General features: G+C 40.9%; 1 protein-coding gene across 3 annotated transcripts in view; it reads right to left on the bottom strand.

The window, feature by feature from the left end:
* The window catches only part of TEDC1 (tubulin epsilon and delta complex 1), a 77,807-nt gene that overhangs the window by 37,521 nt on the left and 25,079 nt on the right, over nucleotides 1-15,207 (bottom strand). For 2 of the 3 annotated variants that reach the window (XM_064454703.1, XM_064454704.1), the window contains exon 5: nucleotides 11,195-11,293. The exons of the other annotated variant lie outside the window; for it this stretch is intronic. In XM_064454703.1, coding sequence (XP_064310773.1) covers nucleotides 11,195-11,293 — 99 coding nt within the window. The remainder of the gene's footprint in view (nucleotides 1-11,194; nucleotides 11,294-15,207) is intronic. 3 annotated transcript variants of the gene reach the window in all.

The following is a 15,207-nucleotide window of genomic DNA, read 5'->3' as shown; positions in this document are numbered from 1 at the left end:
ATTCTAGCCTATCTCTAACCAACTTGGCTATAAGGATATAAAGATTTTCCTTTAGGTGATACATAAACACAGGCACATTCTCTGTCCCTATCTACCCTTCTCAAAGCTCTTTAATTACATGTCTTTGTCTCCCCCTGGGACGGGATACCCCACACTGCTTTGAAAGGGAACCACCAGCAGGATCTGAGAACTACAGAGGTGGAAAGTGCTTGTCCCAGAGCAGGCAGAACTGAACCAGCCAGTAACAGCAGGCATCAGATGAGCAGAAAACTATCTGACACCGCAGACAGTTGCAGGGAAGGCAAAACAGAGGAGATTGTTTTGATCATATTCATTCTCTGAAATTTAAAGCATTTCAGCTCCTGCAGAGGCTTCTTTCTTTCTTTCTAAAGCATGAGGAAGAGTCACTCCATACATGTCTAGACTCTCCAACCTCCCTAAATTAACTCTCCCACGGGTATCCATTCATCCCTTCTCCTGTTACGAACCCCAAACTTCCATCTTGACCTTCAGCTGCTTCTGGGCTCTGGACAGTCCTTGACCATCTTCCCAGACAGGATCTGGAAGCCAAGCCCACTGCTTCTGGAGGGCAGTAGAACCTCCAGCAGCAGCACAACAAGGATGACCAGGGAAGTTAGGAATTCCTCACCCACAACAACTGGTCCACTATGTGTCCCAACACAAAGCATCCAAAGGCAAGTAATTTATACTTTACTTTTTTTCCAAAGTCATCCCTTCTAAAATTGACTTTAATCTGCCTTAGAAATGTCAATATATTTTATCTTGCACAATTTGATTGCTCTTGCTTCTACAGTGCCCAGATAGCCAGAGCCTTTCACTTTCTTAAGAAGGATCAGGATCCCAACTATAAGTAGACACTGTCTAAAAGCAGCTTTGAAGCCATTTGACCTCTGTAATTCTTCCTGATTTTACACGGATGACAAGTGTTGCATCTGCTCTGCCTCATTTTTGCAAATGAGTACCTGATCCACTGTTTCCAACAGGTTTTAATAACTATTATAGCAAACCATGTTTTATGTGATAAATGTCAGCAAATGAACTGAAAACCAATTGCCTACAGTATTTTGGAAGGAAAATGACACGGCAGCCTACCCCCTCCTTCTGCAGAGTGAATCATTTAAAAAAGCAGGAATAAAATTCTTTGTTCCTGCCACGCAGTACAGGGTGGGCAGCACATGCTGTCACTGACTGTTTCTTTGCTTTCTTAGTGCTTATTCTTTCCTTGTGATGAAATGTGAGAAGGAAGAATGGTATCTGAATCACTGAGAGGTTTTTTTTATTTCATTTTTAAATTGTTTTCTCAGTACCCACTCCTACCCTACAGGAAATACATAACACCCACCAGATCACCCCATTTGTAAGAGAGTATCCACTGCTGCTCCACTAATTGTAAGGGGGGGTTCCCATGTACATAGCCAAAAGAAACAAAATACAACAGCTTTTTCCAATTTCAATAACCTTCAATATATGAAGCTTCAAACCAACAGAGCCTTCTCCCAGAAAAACAACAATAAGTAGTAAGTATTCTGTATATTAAAGATGATCTAGGCAGTCCCACTAAGAGGACCAAAAGACTTTAATGTATTGTGCTGAACATCCTCATGCATGAGGAAAATGTGGGTTTCCCAGTACAGTTCATCCTCCCTGCAGGCTCTGAAACTCTCCCCATCCCAGTGTAGCAGATTTCACTGTGCACAGCACCGCAGCAGGCACTCCGTTCCTGACGTTACACCACCAAAAGACCAAACTGGAGATATCTAGAGAGAAAAACTAAATCTTTCAACCAACGTAACCTATGGGGGTTTAAAGCCAGTTCTTGCTCCATCATTCAGTTTACCAATATCAGGGCACCAAGGGGAAAGCAGTAGCCTAGGACAGGGCAGGACTCTCAAACAGGTTCAGAATGCCAGCCCAGACCAACCCAGTATCACTGATGCGCTCCTGACCCTGCTCATCATAAAGCAGCACAGAGGCTATATTTCATCTGAGCCTGCAAGTGACCCTTCATATTAAACCCATCCTTCCAGCCTCCAGTCTTTCTTATTTGAACAACCACCATCAAAAACAGTACTCTGGATCATTCGGCTCCCTCGAGCTTTCTTGTGTGAGCCTCCAGGCCTCCTGCATTTAGGTGCTAGAGCCCCATATATAATTCAACATGTTATCAGATCTGCTTTCTTCTGCAATATTAATGTGTCAGCTCCCATGTTAGTTCTAACCAATCTGACTACCGTGCATGTAAAATGTCTAAAGTAACTGTGGCTGGAACAACAACACAAAACATTAAGTAATTTAGCAGGGGGGGAGAAGCATTGGCTTTGACTGCAGCATTGTTCGGAGCACATGGCAGTGTTTTACACTTTTAATGCACAATCCAGCAAGATAACTGCTAAGGTTAGAAAGTTAAAGTGTGCCAGAATTCAAGCTGCCTAAACAACACTATTTTGACTATCCCATGTGTATAAGGTCTAGAATTATGTGACCAAAATATTCCCCTTCATAATCTGTCTCACCAAGGTCACTGAATGGCTACTGCTCAGTCCACAAGCTATTCCTTTTCCTTTTAAATTGCATATTATTCTGTCTATTCTTCAGAGGGAAGCCGTGGACTTATTTGACATACATCATTCAAATCCCATTCTGAAGACAGAATTTTTATCTTCCCCATAAACAAGTTATCTTTCCTAATGACCCATGTGAGATGAGATTATAGTATTATTGTCATTTTACAAATGGGAAATGAAAGCAAAGAGATGAAAGTAAAATGCTTCCATTTCTTTTGGATGCCTTAACTGACTTCTGAGACCCAATTTTCAGAGAATTTAGAAGTTACTACAAAGCACTTCATGGATGCATCTACCCAGGGCAACTCAACAACGTGCAGAGATGCGTTAGGTAGTTTTCGCTGAGTTAGTTCCTAAGCCAACATAGCCACAGCATGCTGCCTCAGCTGATCCGCTCTAGTGGAAGAAACCAGACAGCTGGCCCAGGCTGCATTAACGCACACCACTCTATGGACTCTAGGATCCAGCCTAATGCTTCAGCAGCAGTGTGCTGCAAGGACCTACTACACCATCCGGGGTTAAATCTGACATTTCTAGATAATGCTGCCTGCACTGCTGAAATTCGTGAGGGGCTCCAAGAAGAAGTCCCACGAATTTCAGTAGCACCTAGGAACACTCAACATTTCCAGAAATCAGATCTCTCAGCATCAAATGGGGCACACAAAAAATGTGAACGTCCCATCGGCAGCCCACCATGAAAAGTCTAGTTTAAGTAACTTGCTGCAGGGAACTTGAAAACCCAAAGGCAGAAGTATTGCAGCTCTCCAGGACAAAGCTCTACTGCCTTGGCTGTTAAGGCTCCCTTCATCTTCCAACAGTTCTCTCAGTCTTACTGCTACTTCTTCACCACAGCTCTGACTCAGAAACAAGGCACTCTGCAGTCTGAATGACATGATAGTTCCAGGATAAAATATCCTAATAAACATAAATACTACTAATGTTTCACTGCATCATCTTACTCCAACTTAGACTATTAATTTCTTTATTTTTTTTTAAGCATACTTTTGATAATTCCTCCTGCAGCAGCAGAGATAGCCATTTCTTATCTGCAGGGTCACGCTCTTGGGTCAACAGACTAACTAGCAGCAGTAATAAGTTGTCCACAGGACCATCGCTGGAGAGAGATGTTTTCCTGCAGGTAAGATATTTCTTGGAATCCCACAAAGAGCAAGACAGTGATTCAAGTCACTAGACAGAGTCATCTTCCTGTTCACAGCTCCCAGTCCTAAGTCCCCTCTCCAGTCTTGACCTTATTTTCCATATTCAGCTCCTCCTGCCACAGCTTCTCTTCAGTGCCTCACTCAGTCTCTTCTCACCCAGATAGTCTGAATTCTTCCACATCATCAGAGCCACTTTGCCTCCCCACGGCCCTCATGCAGGCCTCTTGTCCAGGGGACTTTTCCAGCTCCTGACTTCATTGAACAAGAGCCAGAGCAAAGAGGCTCTTCACTGTCCATCTCACCCCTTTCCTCTGCCTGTCCAGAGCCTACTTCTGCTCCCAGCCCACAGCTCCTAACACGGTCAGCCCATGTCCCCTGTGTTCTTCAATGAATAATGTTAGAATGTTTTAGTAAAAGAAAGTTAAAGACAGAAAGAGAGGAGAACCTGAATGCTTTAAAAGGGCAAAGTATTTGCTATTTTTATCCAAAGTGCTGTGGCGAGCATAATTATGCAGATTCAAAAAACTTGTCATAATTGACCTTTTCAAAACATGTGTGTCCATGGGTCTAACATACAATTCATTGGTGAACCCTGAAATTTATTAAAGGTCAGCAGTTCTAGAACTTTCTCATTTCATCATTGAAGAACTTATTTAAGAGGCACCCAGTAGAAGTCATCAATGAAATACAAACTTGCTTAAAAACAGGTAAAAACTTTGATGCATTGGATTAGAAAAACCTGCACCTTTAAAAAAGTTCTGTAAAAGGAAAAGAAAAACAATTGCTCTTGCTACAGAATCTATCAGCTTACTTGTTGTTCTGAAAATTCAACAATGCCAGAATCCAAAATTCTGGTCATCTGAAACCTTGTAAGCAGATTCAGTAAATGATCAGGAGTCACTACTGATTCAAACTAAGTTTATTCTGGCAGTATGTAAAGTCTAAAATCTCATTGTGCTGAGATCCTCTGGGGCTTGGCTGTCTCTTCTACCCTACTGCTCCAAGAATTGTCACAGACCTGTGTATTCCTTTGGGGAGGATTGTTCTCTACCTTTCCAATCTCGTTCACAAGCAACACAGTCTCTCCCCACCTTGAAAATTTGTTCGTGCTACAATCTTTCTATGAAGAGGTCACAAAGGCTGGCATAGCACCTAGTAAAATGTATCTCCATGAAGATTCCTGTGGAGTCAACACAGGCCAAGAGGGATTTCAGAGAGAACATGCAAAGAAAAAATCCCAAAACATAGAACACCCCCATATTTTCAAATACTAACAAGGCCCAACACATTTACTGTTGAACTTCATGCTGTATTATTTTTTATGCAGGGTCCATTTGAGAAATTTCAAGTATTTTTTCCTTTCAAGAAACTGAAAGACAATGACAAATAAGCAAAGCTGTCCTGAATTAGAATGGTAGTTACAACATGAAATACTGATCCTATTCCATGACAGAAATGACAGAACTATGGCTTTTACCAGGGGAATAAAGCAATGAACATAAAAGCTGAGGGCCAGATCAAACAGAATTAGTTGCCAGAGCATCACGGAAGATAATGAATCTACAACAATTTATACCAATGAAGGCAGCTTTCCTTGAAGCTCAGAGTATTTTTTTCAGAAAAGAAGAAATCTTCTAGAATCTGCATGCAGTACAAGCCTTCGCTTCCTGAATTAATCTTCTACACAGCAGCATCACAGACTGTAGCACAAATGTGATTTTTCTCCATTGGTACCTACACTCTGAGAAATGCATTGTTTCAACCGCTTCTTGTACAACAGATGGAAGGACATCATAAAATATCAGAAGGTCCCCTAGCAGGCTCTTTGAAATTCAAATAAGGCTACATATCCTTCATCCCTGCTATATAATCCATAACAGGTTTGATAACAGAAATACTACATACTAGCACAGGTCTGTGTCAAATTAGTAATGTGACACAGCATCAAGCTTAGCAGCAGGGTTTCAACTGTTTATTTTCATTTAGCGCCTGCCTGCAGTGTGTGTCACCACCAGGGACATTCCATGATCCCAAACAACCAGCACAAGGACACCAAATATAGCCCAGCACACAGCAGCTGGAATCCTCCTGCCATAGTTACTCCATTTTCATCCAAAACAGTCAGCAACTTAGGATCCATTTCTGGAGATGATGAAATACCATAGCAATTATTCAGTAACCAGGTGAATAACTTGTTTTAGGTACCAGACTTCACTTTTGCTGCCCTGCCTTCTCATACATTCCAGGAGATGGTGCTGTCACTTGGATGGAAATGGACCAAAAGTTCTCCCATGGTGTTTGTGCACTGAATATACTGGTTGATCTTACCCTTTAACATACCTATGCAGATAAAATACTTCAGCAGATTAGGAGGACTTTATGCCAGAAGTGTACAAGCTTACATGTGCATGCGCATGACAAACTGAAACCTCAAATTTCATACAAAGTAATAATAAATGCATGCTCAACATTTTTGAAAATTCAAAGCCTATCCGTTCTAATGCTCCCAACTTGACTGTACTTGTTCTGAAAAGAACAGAAGCTCTTTAGTGCTTTGCATGAATTCAAACCAAGGGCTATTACAGAGATCAAATCTGTTGTGTCACCTGTCTGTAACAGCCATCTGGGACAGATGTTTTAAACTGAAGCTGCCATTAGATTTAGGGTCCACAATTAACTTATCTTACAACTTGATCATTTACCCCTTGAATGTACCAATGAGAAATTATGGAGTCCCATCTGACTGAAGGAAGCAATATACACACTGTACATTGGCTTCCTTCCCTGATACATGAACAGTCCAGAAAGCAGATCAATGCTATGCCCATACCATCTTATCCCATCCCACCCAATCCCTGCTGCTTGGAGAGCTAAAGCTCACCTGAATTTTTTATGGACATGGAATTGACTATACATTATGTATGCAAAGTCAGACAGACTGTTTGCTCCTGCTCACATGCTATCAAGGACCTTTGTTCCTTAAGCCCTTTAAAACGTGTTAATGATCAACGAGTATAAATTTTTTTCATAAAATTCTGAAACAAAGTTATTAGCTATTCACATCCAAGTTCTACGAATTTCACTGCATGTCCATCTGGCAGACAGCTGCATTATTTATTTGCTGTCACAGTAAATTGATCTACTGGCATTTAAAGGTGACATCTTTATTCATTGCAAATTCAATGATCACTCCATCACTGCCAGCATTGTACCGATGACCTGAGTTCTGACTATGACTTCTAATCTGTGCTAATCACAAAACCTGCAAGATGGGATTCCACATATAAAGCAGTATAAGAAGAGACAGAAGAAACTGAAGGACTAGGCTGCTTTGCTTCAGAGTTCATTGATCTCTATATGGTAACAATTTGATGAGAAAGTTAATTTAATGACTCTGAAGTACAACATACAGTTTTTGAGCTTGTGAGAACTGGTGACACTGCAATGCAGAATTAAGGTAAATGGGCTTCACAGACAAGAATGAGATAATATTATGTTCACAATGATGAAAAACTAACCAATTGGTCCCACGTCACAACCATTGTCCTTACAGTCGCAAGAGGAATGTGACTGCCTCCTCACAGATAGATGATACTGCCCTGGCGAGTTTGGGTCAGATGTTGCTTACCCTCAGCTACATCCTCTGCATGCTCTCCCCAATACAATTCCGAACTATTTTAGCCACAGTGCCACAGACCAGAAGTCTATTTCCGCCCTGAGATATTTCAGGCTGGCAAATAAGAGCAGCCCCCCAGTCACACTGGGGAACCATTTAAAAACAAGCATTGATACAGCTTGGAAAACATACCAAAACACAAGACATTCAAGATGTGCTAGACTATATTCTAGTATACCCTAGATGATACTTGCAAGAGGTTTTAAAGAAAAGACACAATGAACACCCAAGCTCCCGAGCAATGCACAGGCTGGTGCACGCTGCCGTGCTGTAATTGTCCCCAATTTGCACGCTCTAGCAGGACCTTGCAGGCAAAAGCTCCGTAACCATCACCACTGACTGAGGCGCTTCTGCTGAGAAAATGACCACCAGCATATTTCTCATGCAACACTCTGCAAGCCAGAGTGTGTTCAAAAAGTCATGACAGCATCATGGGAAAGAAAGGGCATGCATGCAGAGGTCAAGAGCCAACACGAGCATGCACATGTACTTCAACTGGAAACTGAACACTAGCTGAAATAACATCACCTCCCCTTCACTGACACCTCTGGGCGGCACAGGAACTAAACCCAGCGGCAACTTGCGACTCACAGCCACACACACACACATATATAGCCACAGCCAAGCCAAACCGCAGGAAAAGTTGGAATTTTGATCATGTCTCACTAGAAAAAAACCCACATAATTAAAACTATTACGCTTGGAAAACTTCCAGCTCTGAAAGACATTTACGATGATAAAAGAATAATAATGTCCAGTAAAATCCGTCTACATAAAAGCACACTAAAATAGTTTTATAGTCAGAAATCCAAGGAAAGAACATTTTAAACAAGTTAATGTGCAACTTCCATAAAAAAAGGAGTAGCATGACTTTTCCATTTCGTAAACTGAAGTTTAACTTCATAGCTCTCTGTTTCATATCATACTTTTCCCATCGGACTAAACGTGTCTTGTTTTATTACAGGTCAAAGCAACATATCTCTTAGGATATTTTTGATGAAAATGAACTCTAGGCTTCAATAAAGCCAGCCCAATGACCCTTCTGTGATAGCTAATTTTTGACACTTTGATTCACTTTGCATTTCTATCCTTTGAAGGACGCCTACCATGAGAAGAAATTCATAACACCATCCACCAACAGGGGTGCATTACAATAAGACATATTGACATGCTTGCTCTTTTCATTGATCCATGCAGCAGGTCGTTATTTGAGGTAACTAAAAGAAATGTCACATTACTTAGAGAAAAAATTATTTCACAGTTTTTGGAAAAAACATTTGGCAGAGTACTGCCATCTGCACAAATATTTGAAAACCAAGCTACTCAAATATGCGTAATTTACTTAATCTTATAAAGATATTTGAAAATTAAAGGCTTTTTATTATTTTCCAAAGAAGCATCACTTTGCATATTGAATATTATATCCATCTGGAAAACTGACACTTGAAACAGCCGTGCCTTTTCAAGTCTGTACCACCTTGTTATACCGGGCTCTTCATACATACTGAGTATATGACTCCTGGAAGCTGCTTTTGGGAAATAAGGGTAAAGGGAGACAAAAACTACAAAGATTGCTCAAATGATGACAATAAGAATTTTAAGTCTCTCGAAAATATGTATACTGAAGTGTTGTGACAATTCCCTGTAATTTTAATTTTTTACTTTAGAATCAGACACAAGCCAGCAGCTTAGAGGAACTCCTTCCCTTGAATAGGTTTGAGAGCTTCAAGAGGTTAAAAATTTCACAGCTGATTACGCTGACAAACAATCCCAATTTTGGACCAGTCCGAGCAGTAAGTGACATAAGAAAACAATTTCTAACATACATGCACTGCAGCTGGAGCCTGTTTGGGATTGCACCTGCTAGAGACCAGAAACTGGAGATGGAGGCTGTGGCCACCCATAGTTTTATGTGAGAAAACATCTTCTGTCACCCTGCCTCTGTCCCTCTCAGTGATCACACTTGTTTTGAAGGGGTATATTCTTCATATGATTTATCTGCTATTTAAGCCTGGGAAAGGTGGAATGAAATCTCCACCGATTTTAACTAAGCAACATAGCTGCCCACTAAACCTTCTTGGCTATAGCACTTTACCTAACCACAATATTTAAAACGTAAAAAGATTCTTTCCATTTTACCCTCACAGCCTCCACTGTACAGCACACTTGAAGCAGTCATCCAGGAAAGGGAACAGCATGCAAGACAGACCACCCCTGGAATGATTCACTAACAGCGCAGTCAAAACCAAACAGGCTTTTAGAGTATCATTATGCTTTACTGCAACAGATCAGTGACATATTCAGGGTAAGGCTTTGGAAAAACGTAATTGCAAAGCCCTTCTACTCAGCTTGGAAGTTTCTAGTACCAGCCCACCAGACCTTTCCGGACATTTGCTAAGCTCTGAAAGACTATAAAATACAGGCTTCAGAGGACTGTGCACGTTCTGAGCTGCTGAGCAAATTGTAAGAGGGGGACTGTGAAGCAGAAATGAAAAAAATCTCAAGCTGACTTAGCCATTTGCTCTCGAAAAGCAATAATTTTCCAGGAAAATGTTCTAAACAGCTGAACCTTATCAAGAGGCTGGATGTGAACTGTTCATCAAAGGAACGCTCAGTAACGAAAGATTAACGTGCACTTTACTTTAAGGGGTTTGAACATAAGACTATCTCCCATCTTTAAATCTATTTCTCTGAATTTCTTTGCGCACGATATTTACAATGCCCACTTCTGATCTTGAGGTAGCAGCAGAAAGAACATCTTGGAGTAAACAGATTTGGACAGACTGCAGAAATTTGCCAAATATTGATTTTGTTAGGGCTGAGCCTAAAATTTCGATCTTGTTTCAGTTTCACATAGAATGAACTTTTACAAGCTGATTTGTAAAACAAATTATGTGATATTAAAACAAGTGAATTGTACTACTTAAAATAATAACCCGAAACATCTATGATAATTGAGTATTTGAAAGCAGCAGAAATATATACCTAAGGGTAAAACAGTACACTAGGAAAAATGATGTTGTCCTAGGAGGTTCTGTCTGAACACATGAAGAAACACTTTTTTTACTGTGAAGATGACTGAGCATGGAGCAGGTCACCCGGAGAAGCTGTGGAGTCTCCATCCTTGGAGATATTCAAAAGCAATCTGGACATGGTCTTCATCAGCCTGCTCTGGGTGACTCTGCTTGAGCAGGAGGGTTGGACCAGCTGACCTCCAGAGGTCCCTTCCGTCCTCAACCATTCCCTGCTTCTAAAATATTTCTCAAAATAAAGCCCCTTACTACCATCCAAAAAGGTAGTCAACTTGTATGATTTCTGGAAGTAATGATGCTAGCATTAGGTGTGCTTTGGCTCTCCTGGAGAGATAAATCAGATCTCTCCACGTTCTCACTGACAACCTGCTCAGGCAAGGTCACAGGCAGACACTGCCTGGGTGGCCCATCGGTGGTTACTGGTAGTATACAACAGTAGGCAGCCAACTGATCTGCAATATTTTATTCTACAAGCCTTTTCTTCAGTCAGGTCTCTCCCCACTCCCTGTCTACCAGTTTTTACAAAATTTAGCCTAATACCTTTGTGTCTATGTTCTATCAAACTGGAAGAAACCATTCAGTGAATACAAGTTTTAAGTGAGGAAACTGACAATTCAATATATAAGCTCTTACTTCTGTTGGAAACCAAGTTAAAAACATGTTACAAGGAGTGCAGTCTTCTGCTGAACACATGTTTGTATAAAGCATACTAAGCATCCAAGATTACAGGAGAAGCATTACCTGCTTGTAGTTTTCTGGTTGTCTAATGAGATCTGTTTCTGTGACAGAAAAATGTCCAAGGATCTGGTCCATATGGGAGCCACTAGTGAATAAATGGATCTGGAATAGATTCATTTAAAAGATATTTGTCAGTACAAGGACCAGATCATTAACAACATCATTAGCTACCATCTAACAGCTGCATGGATTGGAACGGTGATGTGGACCAGTGGTTACAAGCCCGTTCCCAATGGACAAGTACAAATATAACTATTACTACCAATACAACAAACCTTTCTAAAACAAACTGCAGGGAATGATGATCATGCACCACAACCATCTCACAAAATGGTCCATCTGGTATTGTTACCAAAAGCACATGCAGAAATTGCTATTGCTGCCGCCACAATAAAACTGGAAGATTTCTCTTTTTATCCTGTCTTAAAGTCTTTTTGCTTACACTACTCATGCTCTTGTGCATACACATGAAAGGAGAAGCCATTTACACAGACAGCAGAAGTCCGAACAGAGGTAAAGGATACCCTCAGAATAATTTTTGGTTTCCTTCTTTTGAAGCAGAAAATGCTACCTAGTTACAGTAAGTTCCTCTATTGCTGCTATATATTGTTGGCTTTTGCTTATTGGGACCTTGTCCCAGCTGCGCTAGTGATGGTATCATCAATTACTTGACGAAGAAGCTTCCCAAGTTAGTCAAGGGAACAATAAAAAGCAATTCCTCCTATTCAGAGCTGATCCCTTTGTTACTGTAATAACTGCAGCTGCCAAACAAGATAGCAGTGCACATTTGTCAGACAATCGCTCATATTTCATTAATATTTCTGCCAGAATACAGAGAACGTTTCCTGCTTTTCTTCCTTTATTCTAATATGAACTTTATCATACACTTGGGTATTGACAACTATTTTAAAGTTGACAGGCACTGGGTAATTATCAACCCTTCCCTGAAACTTCAGGATATTTTAGCGTTCCTTTCCCAAAACTCACTTCTGGTGACAACCATCTGTCACATGTGCAGAGCTATGTGAGTTTAAAAATAAAAGAGCACCTCCCCACACGATGTTCTTCCTTTCTACTTGCCACTCCTCTGCCTGCTGCATTCTTACGTAACTCTGACGGCCAAACCTTCGGGCCTCCAGCACCAGGAATTAATTTCAGCCCCTCTTCGAAAGTATGTTGCATCAGCATCACTGGCTAAAGCCCGAAATAAATACCCTAAAGCAATAACAACAGAGGAACAAGGTGTTCCCCTGGGACCAGACTAGATGGGCACTGGAATAATCCAGTATTTGTAACTGAAATAATCCAGTATTTGTAGTTTTACAATCTGTAACTGATAGCCACAACATACTGAAGATGAAATAAGGCTTAAAAAGGGAAACGGTACCAAGGAAAAAGAAGCAGGTGGGAGAGGGCACGTGTAGCTGTTACTGAACGGCAGTGGAATGGACTGAGGTGAAGGCAGATCTGATTTAACCTTACACCAATCTTTGCATGAGAGTACAGGCACAGACCCCATCGAGCACCACTTCTGGAGAGTTCCCAGTACCAAATCCTAAATGCCCTCAAGCTTAGACACCCCAGAGGGAGATCAGCTTGTCTAATTTACTTAAGAAAAGATGAAAAGGGGACTTGTTCATAGTTCACACACTTGCACGAGAAGAAAATCTTCTACTGCATTAAAGAATGTGCTATTGAGATCTAACGGCAAAGTCACTTCAGGAAAAAAACAAAGATTTTCAAACTAAATATCTCAAGTCAAAAAAGATAACTAACCAATGTAGTAATTTGCAGAGATTCTACACACCAAGATGCAGATACATCTCTCAACTGCAGTTTAGCTCACTCGTTAATTACTGACAATGAGGTAATCACCCAGCACCATTCTGTCCTCTGTTATTCAGAGATGTTGACTTTGTCCTTGTCCCCTTTCTTTACTCTTTTACTACAACATCAGATATATATAGACACAACCAATCCAATCCACTGTAGTACATCTTATTTTATAGTACTTAATCTTAGAGGAGGTACAAGAAACAACTCCGTTCATAGGAAGTATTTCCCAGTGCTGCTCTGCATTCTTACTGACAGAATACCACTCTAGTTGTTACAGTTTCCAAGCATATTACAACCGTTATTGTCATTTTACCATGATCTGATACTGCCAATTATGTTAAACTCTTCTTCTATCATCAAGAATTCCATTTAACAGAACTTTATTCCTACTAACTTATATCCATAGTCCACAATCAGATGTTCACCTGCTTAACAAAATTCACCTCTGAACCCTATCTAACCTTCCCCCTATTTCAGATGTGATTTCTGTCCTAGTCTTTAGTGGACAGAGGACAGCTGAAAATAACCACAAGACATCCATCAGTTTTGCAAAAACTCACTTGTTCCGCTATTTCTTTTCACGTGTTGTTTGTGGCACAGTGCATTTAACGGACACAAAAAACAATGCCAAACTATACAGGTTCCTACCTGTTTTTCTGAAACTACGCAAGGCTTCTCATTCACCTTTTTTAAGGCAAACTGGTAATTCAAACCCTAACTAAAACCAGCTGCTCTCTCCTATGAATTCAAAAGATCAAAAACCAGGCAGATAGGTATTCCTCTGGCATTTCACAGAAAGAGGAAGAACCAAAACAGAAGGAGCCAAGAGGCATGCCTTAACAGAGTAATTTATCCTTGATGCTTCCATATATTTGAAAGTTTATCAGGTAAATATGATTCACTGAGAATTTCCAGGGAATTATAATGGTATTACTGTATTATACTTTCAAAGCAGGCCAACCTGTCCATGTTGAGAAGCCATTACAATGTTATTCAACAGCTCATAGCCTCAGGCTGCAAAATTCCTCAGCAACCGAGAGGTTAAGATCTCCCTAAGGAAGTCTTCCTCCTACAGTAGGACATGTGTGTGTGTCTCTGTAAGCTTCAACGTGCCTTCTGGGAGCTGAAGTCACTGAAAAGCAGCTCATCAGAAGAACCAGCAGAGAGGAACAGCCAGTCAGACCACCTAACAAGCAATTCCAAACAAGACCTGCTGTAGCTCCAGGAAGGCTTCCCTCTTTGGTAATCTACACTGGTTACTACAAAACTTCATACCACCAACCTTAAGTGGCTGCGGGCAGGAAAGAGTGGATAGGGGAACCAGCAATCAGTTTCAGTTATGATTTGTGTAGTTTAGAGAAAGAACAGCCATTTATTTTTGCCTGTTTTCCCCTTGTATTTCCCTCCTACTGCTCCTTTACCCTTTCTTCAGGCAGTACAGTACTACTTCATTAAGACATGAGTCACCATTTCTAACCTGAAAGCACATGTCCCTGATCACCCAAGCAATTAAGAATTTCTTCACAAAAATATAGAAACTGAAAAAGACCTTTGGAGGTCTCCAGTCCTGTCTCTTGCTCTCACAAGGACTATTGCCAATACCAGTTTGTGGCTTTGTATATGAGAGTCTCGGAAACCTCCAAGGATGGAGGCCACTCAGCACCTTTGGTGGCCTGCTCCAATGCTGCCCATCATCCCAGACAAGCTTTTTCTAATATGCCTGAACGTTCCAAGCTATAGTCAGCGGCACCTTCCCCTTTGTCTTCTGGTACTGCTGAGACGACCATGGATCCATCTTTGTAACTACCATCCCTGTAACTGAACTACCATCAAATATCTGAAGACAGCTATTCAGTGACCTCTCCCTCCTCTCCACCAGAGTAAACAAGCCCAACTCCCTCAACTTCTTCTTGGAGGTCATGCCCAACTTAGCTAGTCCTCGACTATCTTGGTAACCTCTTGCTGCATCCTCTATATACAATTCTTACTTCCAGTAGCAATATTCATATGTAAAAAAATAGAGTGGCAAAGCAGTCATCTCCTGAATAAGAACATATTTTCCAAGTGTGATGTGTTTTTCTCAGAAGGCCCCAAATAGAGAATATGGTATTTTAGAGCCTGTGTGAGTCACAAAGAAATCTGTGGAAGTGTCGCCACTACTTGGCAAAAATTGTAGCTCA

Source organism: Phalacrocorax carbo, chromosome 6 (genome assembly GCF_963921805.1).
Source record: "Phalacrocorax carbo chromosome 6, bPhaCar2.1, whole genome shotgun sequence".
Classification (NCBI taxonomy): domain Eukaryota; kingdom Metazoa; phylum Chordata; class Aves; order Suliformes; family Phalacrocoracidae; genus Phalacrocorax; species Phalacrocorax carbo.
Note: the sequence above shows the minus strand (reverse complement) of the source record. Positions and strands in the feature narration are given on the sequence as shown.